This window comes from Balaenoptera borealis, assembly GCF_965194805.1.
Source record: "Balaenoptera borealis genome assembly, chromosome: 13".
Taxonomy (NCBI): Eukaryota; Metazoa; Chordata; class Mammalia; order Artiodactyla; family Balaenopteridae; genus Balaenoptera; species Balaenoptera borealis.
In genome coordinates, this window is record NC_138870.1 from 21509420 (window position 1) to 21531261 (window position 21842).

At 35.3% G+C, this 21842-nt stretch overlaps 2 protein-coding genes across 7 annotated transcripts in view; one reads left to right on the forward strand and one right to left on the reverse strand.

The window, feature by feature from the left end:
* The window catches only part of LOC309609958 (inositol 1,4,5-triphosphate receptor associated 2-like), a 48044-nt gene extending 35645 nt beyond the window's left edge, over positions 1 to 12399 (forward strand). For both annotated transcript variants that reach the window (XM_082352234.1, XM_082352233.1), the window contains 7 exons: positions 5503 to 5650; positions 6565 to 6608; positions 8330 to 8392; positions 8510 to 8559; positions 8856 to 8957; positions 10888 to 10995; positions 11880 to 12399. In XM_082352234.1, the coding sequence (XP_082208360.1) occupies positions 5503 to 5650; positions 6565 to 6608; positions 8330 to 8392; positions 8510 to 8559; positions 8856 to 8957; positions 10888 to 10995; positions 11880 to 12123 (759 nt within the window). In that variant the 3' untranslated portion in view covers positions 12124 to 12399. The remainder of the gene's footprint in view (positions 1 to 5502; positions 5651 to 6564; positions 6609 to 8329; positions 8393 to 8509; positions 8560 to 8855; positions 8958 to 10887; positions 10996 to 11879) is intronic.
* DNAI7 (dynein axonemal intermediate chain 7) overlaps positions 12146 to 21842 on the reverse strand; it is a 74346-nt gene continuing 64649 nt past the window's right edge. For all 5 annotated transcript variants that reach the window (XM_082352159.1, XM_082352160.1, XM_082352161.1 and 2 more), the window contains 5 exons: positions 20443 to 20599; positions 17426 to 17640; positions 15812 to 15979; positions 13721 to 13834; positions 12146 to 12893 (listed from right to left, as the gene is read on the reverse strand). In XM_082352159.1, coding sequence (XP_082208285.1) covers positions 12615 to 12893; positions 13721 to 13834; positions 15812 to 15979; positions 17426 to 17640; positions 20443 to 20599 — 933 coding nt within the window. In that variant the 3' untranslated portion in view covers positions 12146 to 12614. The remainder of the gene's footprint in view (positions 12894 to 13720; positions 13835 to 15811; positions 15980 to 17425; positions 17641 to 20442; positions 20600 to 21842) is intronic.

Sequence of the window (21842 nt, forward strand, 5' to 3'; positions counted from 1 at the left end):
TTTTATTAATATTCATATCTCCAAATAATATGCTTATACTGTCACTAAGTGATTTATTTTCAGTTTTAGATAGTTATTGGTTTCCTACTAAAAAGATGAATATTTATTTATCAATCGTTCCCCCTCACACCTTTTCACTGTCTTTCACCTTATTGTTGATCTCTCTTCTTTCCTAACCAAGCTTAAATTCCATGGTCAAACACAACATTTGCTCCCTTGCACGAACCCTCAACACTTTTCCTTCTCTTGTTTTCTTTTAATCATTAGGAAAATCTACAACCTTGTTTTAAGTCCACTTCTCCACCTGATTATACCTGCATAGCTGGAAAACCTCACACCTCTATGCTGACTGAGTTCCTTTGAAATTCATCGCAAACCTCAAGTGGTCCTTGGGGCTTCCCATCTTTCACACTTTCTCCTTTCTCCTCAAATCACCATCATGTCCTCCCCTCTCTCTCTGTCAAATAATGACTTTGCTTCTTAACTCAGTAAGAAAGTTGAGGCAGTCAGAAGGGACCTGCCAAAAGCTCTGAACCTACAAGCACCTAAACCCTTGACATTGCCTTCCTTCCTGGTACGAAAGATGAGTTGTCTCTCATCCTATCCATGGCTAACCGTCCCACCTGTATATAAGATCTCATCCCTTCTAAATTACTCAGAATCTTGGGCCCCAGTTCTCCCTGCACTCTTCCATCTCCAGTTTTTCCCCACGCTACTGAATCATTCCCATCAACACACAAATACGTTGTTTTTAAGACAGGAAAAATAACACAAAACAAACACAAACAAAAAACATCTTTCACTCTTTCTCCTTTGGCTACCACCCTGTTTCTCTGTTCGCATTTTTAGCAAATCTCCTCAACAGAATTGTGCTCACTGTTTCCAATTTCTCTCCTCCCAGTCTCTCTGAAACATATTCTAGTCAGCCTTAACCTCCTCATTTTCCTTAACCTGTCTGCTACATTCAACACGGCTGAGCTCTTCCTCCTCCTGGAAACACTCTCCTCACTTGGTTTCCAGGTACCACAGTCTCCTGGTCCTTCTCTCTACATCATGGGCCAATCCCTTCCAGACTCCTTTATGGGTCCCATCCTTTCTCCCAGCCCTCTTAATCTTGATGGGCCCCAGAGATTCACCTGTGCACGTCTGATTTCCATCGTCACTCAATTCCCATACTATCCCATGTAGTCAACTGATGACTCCCCAATTCACACACTTATCCCAAACCTCTGCCATGAGTTTCAGACTAGAATCTGCTACTGTTGATGTAGCTTGGAAGTTTGATAAACAACTTAAGCTTAACACATCCAAAAATAAACTGTTGACGGTCCCTCCAAAAACTGTTCCGCACATAGTCTCCTTACCTCAGTAAAGGGCAACTCTGTCCTTCCAGTTGCTGGGGCTGGAAAACCTTGGGGGTAATTCTCAACACGTTTCTCTCACACGCCACATCTAATCCTATGGACAATCCTATTCACTTTACCATCAGAACATGTCTGGAATTCAACCACTCATTTCCTTCTCCACAGCTACCACCTTAATCTACGCCACCATTCTATTTTTCCCCAGATTACTACAATATCTTCCTACATGGTCTTCTTGTCTCCATCTAAGTCCAATCCCCACACCACCCCCATAGTCGCTTCTCAATAAAACAGTCAGAATAATCCTTTTAAAACTTAAGCCAGATCATGCTACTTTTTTTTTTCATGTTACTTATTGGTTCAAAGCCCTCCAGTGGCTCCTCATTTTTTTCAGAATAAAACCCAAAGTCCTTATGATGGATTAGAAAGATCTACATGATTCCCCTGCCTTCTTACCCCTTGGACTTTATTTTCTGTGACTGTATTCCTGGGTTATTGCACGCCAGCCACATGGGACTCGTTTCTGTTCATCATGCTGCCAACTCAGGCCCCCAGTCCTAGCTGTTCCCTATGCCCAGAATATTTTTCCTCCAGGTGTCCACATGTCTTAGCCCTCACCTTCTCCAAGTCTTGTTCAAATGTCACCTTCATAGAATAACCCAGCTGACCACCTGAGCTCCCTTGTAAAATTTCAACCCCTTCCACCCCAGAGCTTCTCATCCGCCCTTTCCCTGTCTTTTTTCATAATGCTGATCACATTTTAGCATATTATTATGTTTTACTGATGTCTTATTTGTTGTCTATCTCCTCCCGCTAGAATATAAGCTCCATGAAGGCAGGAATATGTGTCAGTATGGCTCACTGCTTGTCTCCCCAATGCCTAAAATGTGCATAGCAAGTACTTAAAAAGTTTTTGTTAAATGAGGGAGTATATGACAACAAAAGCAAAAGCAATAGCAAAAGAATAGATAAATTGGACTTCCTCAAAATTAAAAACTTTTGTGTATCAAAGGACATTATCAAGAAAGTGAAAAGATAATCTACAGAATGGAAGAAAATATTTGAAGATCATGTATCTGATAACGGTCTAGTATTCAGAATATATAAAGAATGCTTGCAGCTTGACAGAAAGAGAAACAACTCAATTAAAAAATTCAAATAAGACTTGAATAGGCATTTCCCTAAAGAAGATATACAAATGGCCAATAAGCACATGAAAAGATGCTTAATTATTAGGGAAATGAAAATCAAAACCATAATGATATACCTCTTCACACCCACTAGGATAGCTATAATAATAGAAAAAGAAAGGAAGGAAGAAGGAAAATAACTAGTGTTGACAAGGATGTGGGGAAATTGCAATATTATTATCATATTATTAATATATTATTTAGCCATTAAAAGGAATGAAGTGTTGATACATGCTACAATGTAGATGAATCTGGAAAAATTTATGCAAACTATAGGTGCTAGACACAAAGGTCACATATTATATAATTCTATTTATATATACTATCTAGAATGGGTAAATCTTTAGAGAAAGGTAGAAGATTGGTGTTTGCTAGGTTTTGGTGGGGAGGGGTGAGTGGGGAGTAATTGCTTAGTGGGTATGGGGTTTTGCTTTGGGGTGATAAAAATGTTTTGGAACTAGATAGAAGTGGTGATTGCACAACACTGTGAATGTACTAAATGCCACTGAATTGTTCACTTTAAAATAGTAAATTTTATATTGTGAATTACACATCAATATACAAAGAAGAAAAAATAAAATGAATGTATTTTGTCAGGTTCAAATTCAAACAAAACTGTAAATAGATGTTTTTGAGACAATTGGGGAAATTTGAATATGGATTAGATGATACGATGTTTCTGTTAATGTTGTTAGAAGTGATCATGGCATTGTGGTTATTTAAGACAATACACTCCTATTTTGTTTTTTTTTTAGATACTTACTGAAATGTTTATGAGTAAAACAACATGATGTCCATCACCTGTACTTAAAAAGAAATAGCATTCAAAATTTGAGATGAAACTCATATAGCAAAATGTTGGTGGTTCTTGAAACTGGTTAATAGATATGTGTGGGCTTATTGTGTACATTTTGTGTCTGTTGAAATTATCATAATAAAAATTTTTTAATTAAAAAAAGTGGATGAATAATATTAGGTCTATATTATCTGTAAACATTATTACGCCCGTGTAAAGTCTATTCATAGCAGAGACAGTAGTCTGTTATGATGTCTTTTCCTTCTTTGCACAATGTTCATGTTCTTCGTGGAGTTAATCATTTTCCTTTGCCATGATTGTTATGCTTAGTCTTCTATTTACTTATCTCTAATTTATTCTCAGCCTCTCCCAGGGAGTCTAGATCTCACAATACATTCAAACTCATCAGGTATTCTGGCAATTTCTTCATTGAGATGTTGCTTCCAGAGATTTTTGACCTGTCAATCTCAACTGACTGTTCTTCAGGCTCACCACAGAAGTCTTAGGAATTCTTAAATGAAGATTTCTTTCACTTCTTTCTTGAGTTGAATCCCATTTCCTGAATCCCATATCTCCTTCTTTGCTGGTTTACTTTTTTATTTTGGTGGAACATCTCACGTGTTTTTCTGAGGGAAAGAATGCCTGGGAGGTAAACTTTTTAAAATGTTATATAACTGAAAATGGCTTTATCCTTTATGACTTTATGGTAGCTGGGTGAAGGATTCTAGGTTAGAAATCATTTCCCTCATAATTTTTCATCTTCTTCTTAGCTTCTGGAGTTGCTATCAAACTTTGATGCCATTCTGACTCTTGAACTTTTGTTTATAACCCCTTTTTACTTTCCAGAACCTTTTAGGATATCCTCTTACCCCTACTGTCCTTCCTTGGCATGGGTTTATTTTCAACCACTGTTTTAGGCCCTAAGCTGGAAAGTTATTTCTTGAGTTCAGACATTTTCTTGAACTGTTTCCTTTTCTACATTTGATGGAATTTTTCTACATTTTCTATACTTCTTGAATTCCTTTCTCCTGAACTGGTCCTTTCTTGTCTGTTTTCTACATTTTTGTCTTTTTGCTCTAGTTTCAGAGAAATTTCCTCAACCTTATCTTGAAACTCTTCTCTTAAGTTACATATTTTTTATCATATTTTTAATTTCCAGACTTTTAAAATTCTCAGAATGTTGCTTTTTAATATCTCGTTCTTATTTCATAGATGCAATACTTATTCTTACTTTTCTGAAGATATTGATAGTATTGAAATTTTAGTTTTTTTCTTTTTGTTTTGATTTTCTTTTCTCAGGCTAGAGGCTTTCCTCTGACTAGTGATGATCCAGTATACAGCTGACTGGGAGCTCTGTATATGTTGGGTGGGGAAGTTTCTTGTTGGCTCTGAACTTCACACAAGCTAGGTTGTGTCACTGGGATACTCTTAACGTTGGTAGTTTTAAGACTGTCATCTTGCAATGTTAGATTCCTCAGAGAAAAGTCTTCCAACTGCCAGCCTTGAGAGTATAAGCTTGGCTACAAGTGTTTGATAGTTGGAAGAATAAGGCTCCATATCTCTAGATTCAATATATATATAGACTTTTTTGCTTAAATCTATTCTTTTCTGTATGATCCACTCACCATCAACTATTTGTTACTGCTCAATCCACAGACACTCTGGTTAACTCTCTCTAGATAGCCAGCTTTTGTAGTCTTTCACCGAAGTGGTAGAGGGGCTCAGCTGACCTGAGTAAGGGAGGGGATCTGTGGATCTAATCACTTTTTACACAGATTTTCAACCATTTCTTCTGTTCTGTCTTCAAGCTTAATTCCAAAGGCACCACTAATTCCTGAGAATTTGCAGCTTTCTGTGGTATAACCCAGGTGGCTTCTAGGCTTTTCTTACTGCCTTTTTTAGGGTTCAGCTTTTCAGGTCTTAGTCATTTACCACCGGTCCTTCTACTTGGCAGGTGTTCAAAAATTTGTTATATCCTCTTCCGTTCTATTTACCCTTGTCTACTCATGCCTTAAAAAAAACCCTTGTCATTTTTGTAGCATTTAAGGATGGAGTGAGGATAAGTGCGTGTGTCTAATTCACTGTCTTTTAACTGGGTATCAAGAATAGTATTTTCAATGTAAATTTGTTCTTTTTTTTTTTTTCCTGCTAGGAAACCCGGGTTAGTAAAGCCGTCGAAGTGATGATTCAGCATGTAGAAAATCTGAAGAGAATGTATGCCAAAGAGCATGCTGAATTAGAAGAACTAAAACAGGTTCTTTTGCAAAATGAAAGGACTTTTAACCCTCTTGAAGATGAAGGTAATAAAAGTTTAAGATAATTGTATCAGTTATGTTTTTCTAACTTTCTTCTTTTTCATTCTCTCTTACTAATTCTTATTATATAATGTCTTTAGTATAAGACCCTTATGTTAAGATTATATTAGAAGGATATGATATATAGGAGAATATAAGAAATAACTCATTCCTGTTATTTATATAGCCCAGAGTAAGATGTCAGTTAGAAAACAAATTAGGAGACAAGATGGATTTTATGGTAGACACCAAGATTTCATTAAAATGATGACATGACAGAATATAATTAATCCAACTCATTGAGTTGACCCCAGTGTTGTCCTACTTAAGATATGTTAGAATTGGCTTTTTCTCCACACATAAAGCAAGGCACAATAGCATAAATGAACCACTCTTATCAACAGTGGTTTTGTATCCCTCGAACAAGGAAGGACCGTGACAGAGTAAGCTGATCAATGGATTGGAAAATAGGGAGACATCTGAGACCATGGAGAATATCTTAACAGAAGGCTTATATAAATCTTATAGTTTTATTTTAAATAGACAGTATGAATGTTTATAGGCAGAATTTTCATTTTAATGATCTGTTCCCTCTTCTTGAAAAGTAATAACATTTGATGATCTTCTGATCTGTAATTTTGGACTCATTGATTCAGCAGACATACATTTAGTGCCCTCTCTGTGCTAGGCAGGCATTGCAGACATTGGCAGTGACATAGAGGACTGTATTCCATTGGTTCAGATTACTAATGTTATGAATCACCAAATAAATGATAACCAGATATTTATATTGCTCAGTAGTCTCTAGGGTCTTAAATAAATATTTTCTAACCATTGCTTTTCTTTGTAAAGAATTAAGACCCTTGCGTTAAATTGCACATGTAATTCCAAAAATACACAAATGTGTTTTTCCCTTTCAGGTGACTGCCAAATTAAAAAACGTTCAGCTTCTCTAAACTCTAAGGTAACAAATGTCTATCAAATGTTATAGCTGAGATGGTTTTAAAATATTACTTGAAGCAACATGGCTTTAAATGTAAATCATAAAACAACAGTGATTTTAATTCATATATATGTGTTATGTATATATACATGTTTATGTTTATATATGTACACTTTTATACTTCTTGCAATATTTGTATATCAATTAAGTTTGCCTGGCAGCGAGAGGAAAGCCAGTGTAATGATAGTTTCTCTCTCATGTGAAACCAAAGTTGGGAATAAGCAGTCCAACAACGGCAGAGCAGCTTCACAAAATCCCAGTCCCCGTCTCTCCTGCCGAGTCATCAACCTCAGCGCTTTGCTTCCATCTCATAGTCTAAGATAGCTTTGTCATTTCTGGGTATCAAGTCCTGGTCATTATGTTGAGTCATGCTCCAAGAAAAAGGAAGAAGCAAGAACAGGTGTTCTCTCTACCTCTGAAGACACTTCCTAGAAGTCCCAGATAACATTTCCCTTTTCATTCTTTGTTGGAAATAAGATGAAAACAGCTTTTATTCTGGAGGCTGTATGCCTAACAAAAAATTAGTGGAGTTTGTTACTAAGTAGAAGGGGAAAATGGGATATTGAAAGTCAACCAGCAGTTTTTGTCAGTTTGAAAATCAAGATTTCACTGAATTTTTGAGCAAGGGACTTTAAAATCATTCCATCCAAATCTTTTTCACAGATGAGGAAGTTAACTTTCACAGAAGTTAAGTGATTAGTTATGATCCTGTAGTGATAGAATCATGATTAGAACCCAGGTTTTTGGACCACAATTTGATATTTTTGATGTTCAACTAACCTATAAAATTAAATTAGGAATGGTGGCTTAAGAAAAGAATTCACATAAAACTTCTTCAGTTTATTTCCTGAAGTTCTACTTATTTAAATGTGAAGAGCCACAAAATATAACATTCTCCTGTACAAATCTCAAGGCTGAGGTGTAAACACATCCATTCATTATAATGTCATACTCATCCTTAAATGTGTTAAATGGAAAAAATGAAACCATGAAAAAAAATCCCTAAAATAGGTGCATATTTATCTCCTCTTGAGTTGGAGAAAACCTTTCCAAGCATAAAAGAAATGGTAGCAAAAGAGGGGAGGAGATGAGGGACTTCCCTGGCGGTCCAGTATTTAAGATTCCACGCTTCCATTGCAGGCGGCACGGGTTCGATCCCTGGTCAGAGAACAAAGATCCTGCATGCCACACGATGTGGCCAAAAAAAAAAAAAAAACACAAAACAAAACCAAAGATAACAAAAAAAAAAAAAAAAAGAGAGAGAGGAAGAGATGAAAAGATTTGGCTACATTAACAATAAAAAAATTCTGCCAAGAAATATCATTAACAAAATTAATATAGGTAAAAATCATAAACAGGTGGTTCTCACAGCAGATACATACAGGGTTATTTGGCACAGAAAAAAAAACAGTGTTCAGTGTTACTGGAAACCTGAACAGAAAGCCTTATATTCCTTACTTGATTGACAAAAATTATCCATTGTTGGAGAAGGTAGAATATAAATTGGCAGAATATTTCTGGAAGGCAATTTGGCCATAACAAAATCCTTGAAAATAAGTCTCCTGTTTAACTCATCAGTGGTCAAGTACATGGATGTGTACATTCAAGAATACCCATCAGTGTTTCATACAAGGATAAAACATTGAGAATTTTCTAAGTGTACATTTTCCCCCTTTGGGTAGCCATCTTCTCTTCGAAGAGTGACCATTGCCTCTTTGCCCAGAAATATTGGAAATGCAGGAATGGTAAGCAAATCCCTAAGTGTTCTTAGTCAAAAGCAAATTTATTTTCATATGACAGAAATATAAATTTATTTCACTAAATTCATATTTTATTATTTCCTTAACATCTTCACTTTAAAGGTGGCTGGGATGGAAAATAATGACCGATTCAGTAGGAGGTCAAGCAGTTGGTAAGTGTAATTTTATGGTGGCTCTTTGGGAACCTTACTGTTTTATAACTGGGCTAAAGTAAATATTTGAAATAAGTGATATAGTAACGTTTGATTTGTATGGAGTATATGCAGAATAATTATAAAAATTGGCATATGTTCATGAAATTATTTCTTATGAAATAAGCATTACATGACTATGCCAAGGAAAAAATAAGAATGTATCATCTTTGTATTGATTTAGGTAGTGGGAAATAAATTGGTAATGGCTACAGAAGTATTTGATTTGACAAGTGGCTATAATCATCTTTATTTAGGCGTATTTTGGGGTCAAAGCAGAGCGAACACCGTCCCTCATTACATCGATTTATTAGCACCTATTCCTGGGCAGATGCTGAAGAAGAAAAATGTGAACTAAAGTAGGTGAAGCTTGATGTGTTTATTAACCTGATGTGCCGGGCATAAATAGTGGGGATCACTTTTATTCTGTGGAGATGAGGTCAATGCTGCATCATCAAAAAATCATTCATTGTTTAAGACTTTTGTGAACTATAAAGTACTATATAAATGTTACTTGTTAATACATTCACTCTCATAGCACTCAGTACTTCAAGGTTTGAAGTCTTAAGTTAGAAAAGAACCTGTAATTTGCCAGATATGTGAAGAGAATTTCTTTCCTGTATAGGTGTCTTGTCCTCAGGGGGAAAGGTCAATAAAGAGCCACAGAAATAAAATTTTCACCTACTTAGATGAATTATTTACAACATATAATGTCATATGTAATATATGCGCATTATATATACATGTCTTCCCTTTAAGTAAATGAAGACTAGGGGAAACATAAAACTCTACATTGCTATCTCTATATCTAGCAAGTTAAATAAAATATACTTCTATAATGAAAGGGAGAGGGCAAGAGGGAGGGACAAGAAGAAATGCTGCCTCTAAATCCTTGGGTGACATTGGACAAATTGCTTAACCTTATTTGGTCCCAGTTTCCTCGTCTGTAGAGATCTTAATGAAATGATTTTATGTGGATTTTATAACTCGTTCATTGCGTGCCTGTTATATGAGACACACTACGCTCAAGCTTAAGAGATATAAAGATGAAAAAGACATAGTTCCTACCCTCAAAGCCTTTATTTTTTCCTTAAATAATCCTGGGAGTCTAATTGCATGTATTGAACTCTTTTTAGATTTAGAGTTAACATAATGGATATTTTCTGATCTGGGTTAAAAGAAAAAAGCAAGAGTTTCCTTGAAAAGATTATAATCTACTTTTAAATTTTTGTCCGTATGGTATGATTTCTACTGAGAAGTTTTCGCAAACGAAAGACTGAAACCTTGAGAATCCTACAAGAATTCTGGCTTTTGGGCTTTGTGGCCTTTAAAAACCAAACTAAAATCTATCACATGCATTCCCTATAGGTGTTTGACTGAAAAACAAAAAACAAAAACTTTGAGACACAATTCCCTTTGGCAATTGTGAGGGGATTGTAAGTTTGGGATTTCAAAATTCAAATCCAACTAGGCACTCATCAGTGAACATGAAACATGGAACATGAACAATGAAACAAGTTTTGTTCAGGTAAAGGAACCCTCTTTAGATAATATGATTTTATTTAAATACAGTCAACCCATTTGCTACTTCCCAGCTCACTGACCGCTAATAGTTTATTTTAGGTAGTTTTATACCGAACATATCTTCATAAACATGTTAAAAGAATTAAGATTTTTTAGAGAAAGAAGAAATGACACTTTGATGTTATTCCACTTTAGCACTGCTCAAAAAACCTACAGAAAAAAGAGTAAAATCAATTGTTAATACAGAATATTAAAAAAAAAATGTGGTAAAAGAAAACTTAATGAGAACAATTTTATGATACGTTGAATGAAAAATACACAGAGGGAGAAATATAGCATCCACATTTGCTTTTTAAAGTGTAGTTACTAATACGCACACAGACACACACACGCACATGCAGAGAAGGAAAATCACAGTAACAACACTGGTTAATTATGAGTGGTGAGAATTAACTAACTTACACATGTTCTTTGTAAATCTCCCCTTTTTTATTTGTTCTTTGGCTAGCATCCCAACTTTCTACAACAAACATTTGCTATTTTTCTAAATACAGAAAGTTACTTTAAAGAATTAAATTCCTATAAATGGTTAAAAATATAAAGTTGGTGATTTGACTTTTAGAATTAGCTATTTATCAAATCTTTCTAAAGCAAAACGAATATCTGCGAGCCTCCTTAGTAATACAGGAAAATTTAGCAGTATCTTATAAATAATAATAGCACATTATCCATAGTTTAATATTTAAAAACAATATTTATTTACAGAACTAAAGATGACTCAGAACCACCTGAAGAAGAAACAGTAGAAAGGACAAGAAAGCCAAGTCTTTCTGAAAAGAAAAATAATCCATCAAAATGGGATGTCTTTTCAATGTAAGTTGTCTACTTGCTAAACGATACCATTTTGGTGGAATGGGGAAAGGTAAGGCAGGATTAGCAGTATTAATCAAATTACTTTACTAAAAGACCTTTCAAAATGTTAAATTTAAGATGAATAACAAACTCCATATGGTGTATAACAATTATCCCTGAACCTATGAACTACAAGAGGCAGGTGAGTTCACAGTGTTAAGAACTTGGCCTTGGAACCAGATGGCCCAGGCTTGAATTAGCTCTCTGACTAGCTGTGTGACCCGGGCAAGTTCATCCATTTTTGAGCACTGATTTCTTCATCTATAAAATAGAGATGATAATAGTACCTATGTCATTGATTTGCTGTCATGAGTAAATGAATTAGCACGTGTAAAACACATAGTTAACAATTTTCAAAGACTTATATGATGCTGTAATAAGCTTTTTTGGTGGGTGTTTCTAAAAGGAATTTTAGCATTTCAGTACAGCAAAAGTCCAGGGTATGGTGAGAAATAAGTGACATGTTTATAAGTACATATATCCTGCTCTACCCAATAAATAACATTATTTTTTCTACCCCAGGAATATAAATTGCCTTACCTGATTGAAAAAATGAACTTAATACTCAAATGTACTTGTTAGGAGTTAAATAATGCCTAAATCACATAATTTTCAGATTCTTACCTTAGCACATCATTTCTTTAATTCTAAAAATTATAAGGGGTTGGGGGAGCAGATTGTGGCCAAAGCCAAGAGGCTAGATCATACTTATGTAGCTTATTATGAGGAGGTGTTGGTGGAATTATGCAGGGCAGATGCATGACTTGATTATTGTTGACAAAAGGACTGTTTCTAATAACAGATTATTGTGATTACCACATGCTGATTTTGTGTTTTCCTTGTAGTTATAACACAATAGCTTCCTGGGCAACAAATCTCAAGACTTCCATCAGAGAGGCCAATAAGGCACTCTGGCTTTCTGTCGCATTCATTGTACTATTTGCGGCATTGATGAGCTTCTTCACAGGCCGATTTTTCCAGAAGTCTGTGGATGCTGCTCCCACACAGGATGGGGACTCCTGGACGTCTCTAGAACATATCTTGTGGCCATTTACCAGACTCCAACACAATGGGCCACCGCCAGTGTGACTGCAGCACATCCTAATGTGCTAATGCTAATCTTGATTTTTAAAGTTTCAGTATCTGAACTTTGTAAATTAGTAACTTTTAGCTGGGAAATTATAGCATGGAACCAGAGGTTCTCAGAATGACTGTAAGATATTTTATATTCCCTCTTTTTGTGATTACCTTCCTAACTAAACTACAATGGGGAGGAAGCCCGCCTATATGATTTTTTAATGAGCTTTTTGAGGAGGAGATATTATTGTTTGTTAAAATTTATTGAAATAAAGAACCATTCAAATTTTCATACAGTGAACGTTGGAAGTCTCAGTAGGTCACGTACGCATAAGGAAAAAAACCCTAATTCTTAGAAAATAAAATTTGAGTATAAAATGCTGATTAGATCACTTTAACAGCCTATTTGACATATATTCACTCATTACACTTTATTGTAGAAATACCGGATTTTTCTCCAAGTTGCTTCATTCTTCATACTGAATAAAATTTATCAGTGGGGATTAAGAATAGCTGAGTAATCTAGTTGAGAGTAGCATGTGGCATACAGAGTCAACAAACTGGCAGTTGGAACACCTAACTTTCTTCATTGCTTCTTTAGAAGCAAAATCCTTAACCATGTGATATAAAGTAGAATGAAACTCAGTTTCTTCTTTAAGGGCTTCAGAGAATGCATCACTGTATTCATTGATTTTGAGACTTTGTGCCCTATCACCACTAAACATTAAAAGGGTCCAATTAGGATTTTGAATGGGTTCTTCTTTAGGAAGGTGTTCCCTCACCTAAAGAAAAAGAAAGAAAAATATGTTAATAGTTCCTCTTTTATTGGGTATTTTGACAGTAGAGTATTTTATTTGAAGGGCTCAGTTGAGTTCCCTGTATTGCTAAGATAAAAAGAAACATTCTTAATGTCCCATTTTTTTTAAAGCATGAAACTGTTTATATCTTGGTGTTTATGGAACTTATCAAAATGTATTAATTCCTTAAAAAATATTTATTGAATGGCTTCAAGTGCCAGGTACTGTTCTAGGTGCTGGGGACATAACAACAACAAAGAAAAAATAACTAAACATACTAATAAGTAACTAACAACTGCAACAATAGAAACCTTGTCTTCAAGGAGCTTATATTGTAATAGGAGAAACACACAATAAACAAGATAAATAAACATGGTGGCTCATTTATGCTAAAATATTCATCAGTCATCTTGTAGAATTTGATAAGATACATTCTTTATCAGGCAGTAGGAAATGTGCCAGACGTTAAATTGGAGGCCTAACCCTCTCAGAGGAGAAAGTCTGTGAATCATAGATATATTCACGTGAAAGGCTGACATTTGTTCTTCAGTTGATGATGTAAAGAGAGAGAAGGTCTCTAAGCCTGAAATCAAGAGCATTTGATACCATAATGGACAATGAAAGTACAACCTTTACATGGTTTGGTTTTATATTTTTGACAAAATTAAAGAAAATGAAGTTGTAAAACTACATTTTGAATGTTAATCTTTTTCACCTTTTTAAAAGGAGAAACCATGGTCTACATTCATTTAGCTTTTGAGTATCTTCTTTTGGAGCACAAAATAGTTTAATGGGGTTTTTGCATACTATACCTGAAATACAACTTTTTTAGAATCACATACTGTATTCCACTTGCTCCAACCAAACGCAAAAGCAGAACTTAGCAGGGCCATTTGTCGATAAGCTTTCACTTCTACCAAAGGAAGCTGTCAATATACAAACAAATAGAGTTGATCGTAGAGCCTCTCTAGTTTCCCTTCCATCCTTGGCCTACTATAGTCTGGTCTGGTCTCAACACAGATCCATTTAAATGTAAGTCAGGTGAAGTTAATCAGACAGGGAAGACAAATATCATATGATATCACTTCTAAGTGGAATCTAAAAAATGGTACAAATGAACTTACTTACAAAACAGAAATAGAGTCACAGATGTAGAAAACAAAATTATTGTTAACAAGGGAGGAAAAGTGGGGGGGGGGATAAATTGGGAGATTGGGATTGACATATACATACTACTATATATAAAATAGATAACTAATAAGGACCTACTGTACAGCACAGGGAACTCTACTCAATACTCTGTAATGGCCTATATGGGAAAAGAATCTAAAAAAGAGTGACTATATGTATATATGTATAACTGACTCACTTTGCTGTAGAGCAGAAACTAACACAACATTGTAAATTGACTATAATCCAATAAAAATTTTAAAAAACTATTAAAAAATAAAATAAAATTCAAATATTAAAAAAATAAAATAAAATGTAAGATTACATGACTTCTTTCTCAAAACGGGGCAATGGCTTCCCTTTTCAGAGTAGAATCCAAAGTCCTAACAATGCTCCACAAGGGCCTCTGTGGTCTGACATCCCCCGTACACCCCATTATCTCTCTGACCTTATCCCCTGTTCTTCTCCCTTTGCTCTCTCGGCATCCCGGCCTCCTTGCTGTTCCTCCCATCCTCAAACACATCAGGCCACGCCCCCTGGGCTCTCTCCCCAGGTCTTCTCTCCACCTGGAAGCTGATATCCTTCCAGAGATATCAACTTGGCTAAATTCCCCACCTTGAAGTGTTGATCAGATCTTGTCTCCTTATTGAACCCCTCTCCCCCTACACCCTATTTGGTATTGTACCTTTCCTTTTTCCATACCACTTAGCACCTTTTGACATATAAGATAATTTTGTTTATTATGTTTGTTGTTTATTTTTGCCTCCCTCTACTAGAATGTAAGCTCCACAAGGGCAGGGACCTGTGTTTTATTCACTGTTTCCTAAGCATCTAAAACAATGTCTAGAATATAGGTGTTCAGAAAAAAAAAAAGTCTTGAGTATAATATTGTGAAAAGATGACTAGTATATGACATTCAGCATTTGTAGGGTAACTGGCAATTTCAGTTACTAAAACTAAGGTTGGTTTTTTTTTCCCTACGCATATATGTATACACTCTTATTGACAGGATTATTTTCAAATGTTGTAAGTGTCTACCTATATTGCCATTTTCTGGTATATTATAAACTTGTTCTTGAGTATAGAACTCTTCTGCCCAAAACACCTTTCATGATTAGAAGCCACTTTGTCTTCATTCATGCATCATAAATATTTGCTGAACATCTACTGTATTCTAGGAATAGGCTTGGTGCTAGAAGAATCAAAGTTGATTAAGAAACGGCCACCCCCCACCCCCCTCAAGGAGCTCACAGTTTAACATGGAAGGATCTCATTTAACTAAACTTATGAGTCATATGAAGCTGTACGCAGACAGGGAGGCTCTGTCGAGAAATAGAAGGAAGTGGGTTTGGTGGTCCTTGTATGTCTAATTTTGCCTGACTTATCATATTTGGGAAACTGCTGAGTCATTTACTCTTTTTAGAAATCTTACATGTATCAAGTCTGGAAGGAGAAAGAAAGCATACGAAATGGGAAGTTGCTCAGACTACCTTTGCACTAAACTGACCAGCTGTGGTATGCTCCATGTGTCATTATGAAGATCATACAACAGATTATTAAATTTGAGAGAACCCTGGATTTCTGGTCATGCTATTTATTCCTTCCTTTCTAACTATAATCTTATATAAGTGAATATAGAAAACCATTGGTGTACCTTAAGATTTATATAAAATTTAATACTTGCTGACATTCTAAATGTCCAGCACCTTAAATTTGGAAAGATTCATTCTTACCTTATAGTTTATGACAACATAAAAGTGAGAGTGTCCAGTAGGGAAGATATTCAGTCCAGCTTCTTTCAAAGCAATAATGAAAGAAACAGGAGTCATCCACTTTTCTTCCAAAATAGAGGAATGCTTTTTGTCATTTAGTTTGATTGACGCTAACATGCAGAGGTTTTCCTAGTTTCAAGAAGAAAAAAGAAGCATTTATACAAGTAAGTTAAAGAAACTATTATCTCATTATCATTCTAGGTCCAGCTGTTAGGTTCTTTATACTATTTTTTTAAAATCCTATATTAAAAAGAACGCAGGACTGATATGTTTTAGGCCTGATCCAAAAGCTCCACCACAAAGTCTCCACGTTACCTTAAGGAGTTTATCAACTCTTCTTGGGCTCATCTGAGCAATCCAGGGACTGAACTGCAGGATCTCTCAGGTCTCCTACTTTATAAATTATGATCTAAGAATACTGCATGTGTTCATATTGATATATAATAGCTATTTGACAGCAATCTTGTTGCAACGTTTAAGGATCATAATTTTTTTACACATATATAATAAAATTTTAACATAATAATGCAAAATTATTATCCAGTTTTAAAGTTTGCAAAGTGGCGGGACTTCCCTGGTGGTCCAGTGGTTACGACTTCATGCTCCCCATGCAGGGGTCCCGGGTTCAATCCCTGGTCAGGGAACTAAGATCCCACATGCCGCAACTACTGAGCCCTTAGGCTCTAGAGCCCACGTGCTGCAACTAGAGAGCCTGTGCGCCACAACTACTGAGACTGTGTGTCGCAATGAAGACCCAGCACAGCCACAGTAAATAAATAAATACATAAATAAATAAATTTATTTTAAAGAATTTTAAAAAAGTCTGCAAAGTGGCAATTTGAAGGTGTACAGAGTTCACATCTCTCATCTGACTTTAAAAGCCAAATTTGATGATGTTCTAGCCTTCCTGCCACAGTCATAAGGAATTTCAGGTTATCTCTTTTTTTTTTTTTCCTCTCTCTTTTTTTAAAACAACTTTCATGAGGTATATCTTACATATCATAAAATTCACCCAAGTGCACAGTCCAGTGATTTTTTTTGGTAACTTTACTGAGTGGTGCAACTATCACCATAAATGAGTTTTACAGCATTTTCATCCCTCCAGTAAAATCCCTTATGTCCATTTACAGTTAATCCTCATTCCCACCCTCAGCCTCAGGCAACCACTAAATCTACTTTTTGTGTCTCTAAATTTCAGACTGTGTAATTTCTGAGTGGTGAGCAATGGAGGCACTCAAATGGGATTTCAAATGGCTAGGTGATAAGATCAGGAAGCCTCTTTAGAGTGGATCAAAAACTCTGAAAGCCATACTGCAACCAGGCTTATAGCTTCACCAACTGTTCTAGTCCTAGTAACTTTAGGGTACAAATTTGTACTTTACTTATTACATGTTATTTCCTATCATCTATTCAATTTATATTTCATTTAGAAATTATAGTTCAAGGTATATTGTAAATAGACTTATAAAAGACATATTTCAATATGTAAATCAGCAGTGATTGATTGATTGCTTTGACACACAGTCATCAGAGAGATTTAGCTCTTTGACATGACTTGCTATAACAGCAGTTTACCTTAATTTGTATTTGAATCTCAGTAAATACTGTAGTCACAGTCAGAAGTACTTTATTCACATCAAGTGGTCTTAGCTCCCATGACTGGTATGGCATATTAACATGAGCATCTTGAATCAAGGTAACAGGGCCCAAAGTTTCCAGGCTGAATGTTATAAGTCTGTCTTCCGATTTGTAAGATACATTGCTGATGCCATCAGTTTTCCAGTGTTTACCTTTAGAATTAGGAAGAATGTGACATTAGTTCCATTTTTTTCCTCTGCAAAAATAAGAACGAAACCACTCCCATAACTGCAATATGTATAAATTGATTTTTCACATTTAGAATAGAATCTCCACAAAAAGCCAGCTTTGCTGGGAGTTTCTTCCTGTCTATACAGGATCAAGTCCAAACTCCTCAGCACAGTTGTGAGACCTTTAGAATGAAGCTCTGATTCTGATTTCCGGCTTCCTCCTTTGCCACTTCTCAGACCTCTTTCCAGCCACACTTCTTCTTCTTCTGCAACAACATCATATACCTCTGAGCCTCTGCACATGTCGTTCTTTCTTCCTAGAGGACTATTCCTTTATCTCTTAGAGAAACTCTCTTCATCTTTCTTTTTAAACAACTTTAAAATTCACCTGTCTTGAGTATGCAATTAGTTTTAGTAAATTTATCGAGCTGTGCGACCATCATCACCATCCAGTTTTATTCAGTTTTAGAACATTATTATCCTCCAAATAAGATCTCTTATGTCCGTTTATAGTTAATTCCCATTCCCATCACCAGCCCCAAGCAACTATTAATATACTTCCTGTCTCTAAAGATTTGCCTTTTCTGGACTTTTCATTAAATACAATCATATAATAGGTGGTATTTTGTGTCTCTTACAACTCAATAATAAAACACAACCCAACTTAAAAATGGGCAAAAGATTTGAATAAACATTTCATCAAAGAAGATACACAAAAGTATAGTAAATACATTAAAAAAGATGCTCAACATTACCAGTCATTAGGGAAATACAAATTAAAACCACAAACTACCATTTCACACCCACTAGAGTGGCTATAATCAAAAAAACAGATAATAACAAATGTTGGCAAGGATGTGGAGAAATGGGAAACCTCGTATCTTGCTGGTAAAGCTACTTTGAAAAACAATTTGGCAGTTTCTTAAATAGTTAAGCATCAACTTACCATTCAACCCAGCAATTCCATTCCTAGGAATATACCCAGGAGGAATAAAGACATATGTCCACACAAGACTTACATGTGAATGTTCTCTTAGTCTCTTAAGGACCTGTTCAATATTCCACCCTAGGAGAAGACTTCCGTAACTCTCCAGATGGGACCCAGCCACTGTTCTGCTCCGTAGCACTTTTGTCTATTACATAGCACCTTACTACATTGTATTATGATTTTTTTCCCTCTCTGCCTCTCCTGCAACTTTGAAAACTCCTGGAAGAAGGAACTATGTCTCATTTATCTCTATCTTTCTTATTGTTTAGCATATTTATGGAACAAATGAATGAATCATTATCTTTCTAGAATGCCCTCTTCATTCCCACTTGGCTTTCTCCTCTTCTCACATGGAGGGTTTCACTGACTATTTTTCAGTCTTAAATTCAATATAATAAATACAATTATATTGGAAAACTAAGTTCTTTATAATTCCTCTTTTTGTTTTTACATTAACAAAACTAATATGTAAACGTAAAAATTAAGTATTTCCTATAAATAAATTCTTCAACTTTCTAGTATTTCCTGGCAAAAAAGTTTCCCCATGGTTTAAAAATTACTGGAGTTGTAGATTACTGTCGTACAATTACTGTAGTTAGAGTCAATTTTTACATATTGTATTTCCCTGAGTCATGTGGGATAATTTACCTCGTCTAATACTAATTGAGTATGAATAAATTTTAATGTGATAAATATTTAGGAAGATTACCATTAAAGGAAAGGAAAAGTGAAACCTCTAAAAGCAACATGAAAGGAAAAAATTACCTAATGTTCATTTTGATATACTTTATGGTTTAATGTATTGATAAAAATATACTGTTTTTAATATATAAATTATTTCTAGAATAAATAATATCTTGTGGCTATGTCTATACAAGCAAAAATATGGAGTATTGTAGCAACCATGAAAAAGTTTAAAGTACAAAATATTCTCTAAATTCTCCGCCCCCATTAACTAAATAAAGTAATAGCTCTGTGCTTTAGTGATCTCATCTGTTATAAACTTATCATCTAGTATGTAAACCCTTTCACAAATAAATAGATGGATGTAGAATAATTCACCTACACTAAAAACAAAGCTATTCGGCTTTCATCTAAGAGCCCCAAAATGTGCATACATCAATTCACAAGACCGAGACCTTTCAAAGTTTAGCCAGCCAACCCCAAATAAGGTATCTGTTAATGACTGGTGAATTATTAGCTTGTATTTCTGTTAGTACTTCTGATTTTATTGATATTTATTTAACATTTTGAATAAGCAATAATTTCCCATGATTCAACAGTCAAAAGTTATAAGGAGGCATACAGTGGCTAGTTTTCCTCTTTCTCAGGTTTCCCATTTACCCACTCCACATCCTCAGTACCTGGCTGTAATAAGCTTTGCAACTTATAAATCATTAACATTAAAATAATCAAATTTTAATCACCCCAGTGTGAATTATTTGGCCATTTCAAGAGAGAATAGGCTTTTCATTTGTTTGTTTTTGATTTGCTATACTATCTTGATATTTTTGTTCATTTCCTTCTTTTTTAAAACGTAATTGTATAAACATAAAGAAATTTCTCAGAGAATATGGCAGATATAAACACTTCAGCAGCTAATAGTTATAAAAAACTCCAATCCTTATTCTTTTCCATTAAGAGCAAACAAAACAAAGACCCTAGAATTGGCAGAGAAATATGTAAGATTAGAAACTCACTTTACACGCTGCATTTCCTAATTTGATTTAAGAATTTATATTATTGTATCTCTCTTCATTACATAATTATCAAAGCTGGTTAAGGCATTGCCGTACCTTCAGCATCCCACCTTGCAACCACAGGATTCTCAAAAAAGATTACGTTCTCATGAACCTCAAGCATGACCTCTATGGGTGGGAAAGCGTTTTCTGTTTCAAAGTCTTCTGCAGTTTCTGGAGGATATGTATATTTCTGTAATCCTTCTTTGAGTATCTTTTAAAAATGACCAAAATAATACCAAGTTAGAAGCTGACTGGTAACAGTTAAAGATGTAAATATTGCTGAATAAGCTATACAGTTATTTTAAATAAGCAGTGCAGTTTGGTCACAGTTAACTATAGATTGACTAACAAAATGTCACAATAAAATTAAAGATAATGATTTGAGGGAAAAAAAATGACTACATTTGAATGTAATTCAGAACCCTCCTATGGGCCAGGTTCTATGCTGGCTGGGACTTAACTATTCATTTTATCCCTCCAAGTAACTCTACAAGGCATATATTTAACAGAGAAGATAACTGGGACTTACAGAAATCAATTAATGTGCCAAAGATTACAAAATGACTTCAAGAAGGTGCCAGAAGTCAAAAATAGATCTATAGGACTCCAAATCCCATGTTCCAATACCTTGGTTAGGGTGTGTGTGGGAAGACAGAAAGAAGTATAAGCAACCTTTTGAGAAGTGTAGAAACGAATGAATGAAATTAATTAAAAATCATCATATTGCATACCTTAAACCTACACAATGTTATATTTCAATTATTTCTCAAAAAAGCTCTGGGGGAAGAGTGGGGAGAAAGTAAATTAAGCCAAGGGCAGATGTCTGTGGGATAAAGGAGATTTGTCCATTATCAGAATTTAGCAGAGAAGGATCTAGGAAAGGGGGGGGGAGATTAAAAATGTTACAAAATAGAGGAAAAAATTGGATGGGGAAAATTTCTAGGGCACGTGTGAGATTATTAAAAAGGGACTTGGTAAAAAGGAGGAAGGCCTCTTTGTTGCAGGAGAGAAAAACAGGTGTGAAGGAGGATACTTTGGGCTCAGACTGGGAGCCTGGAGTGGTGGTATCAGGATATCCTGCCAAAATTCAAGAACAACAACTCTTTGGATGAATCCTTGAAATTCCCAGTTCAGGCTGGGACCTTCCTATGGATAAAGAGTTTTGAAGGCCTACCTCCACCAAAGGGTGTCTTTCTTGGACTCCTCCCTGTCCTTCAGTTATCCCTGAGGTAGGGAAGGTTGATTCAAGTAGATTCTTCAGAGTGGCTACAGACCAGATTATCTCCCCAGGTTCACCCTAATAACTGCATTCTCATTTGTGGGGAGAAGGGGAAAGGAACAGCAATATCATCCCTAAGAGGGTAAAAATTAGCTTAGGGGGATCATGAAACAATTGTACTCTTTTAGGTATAAAATACAGACATACATATAGCGCATAAGCAGATACACAGTAT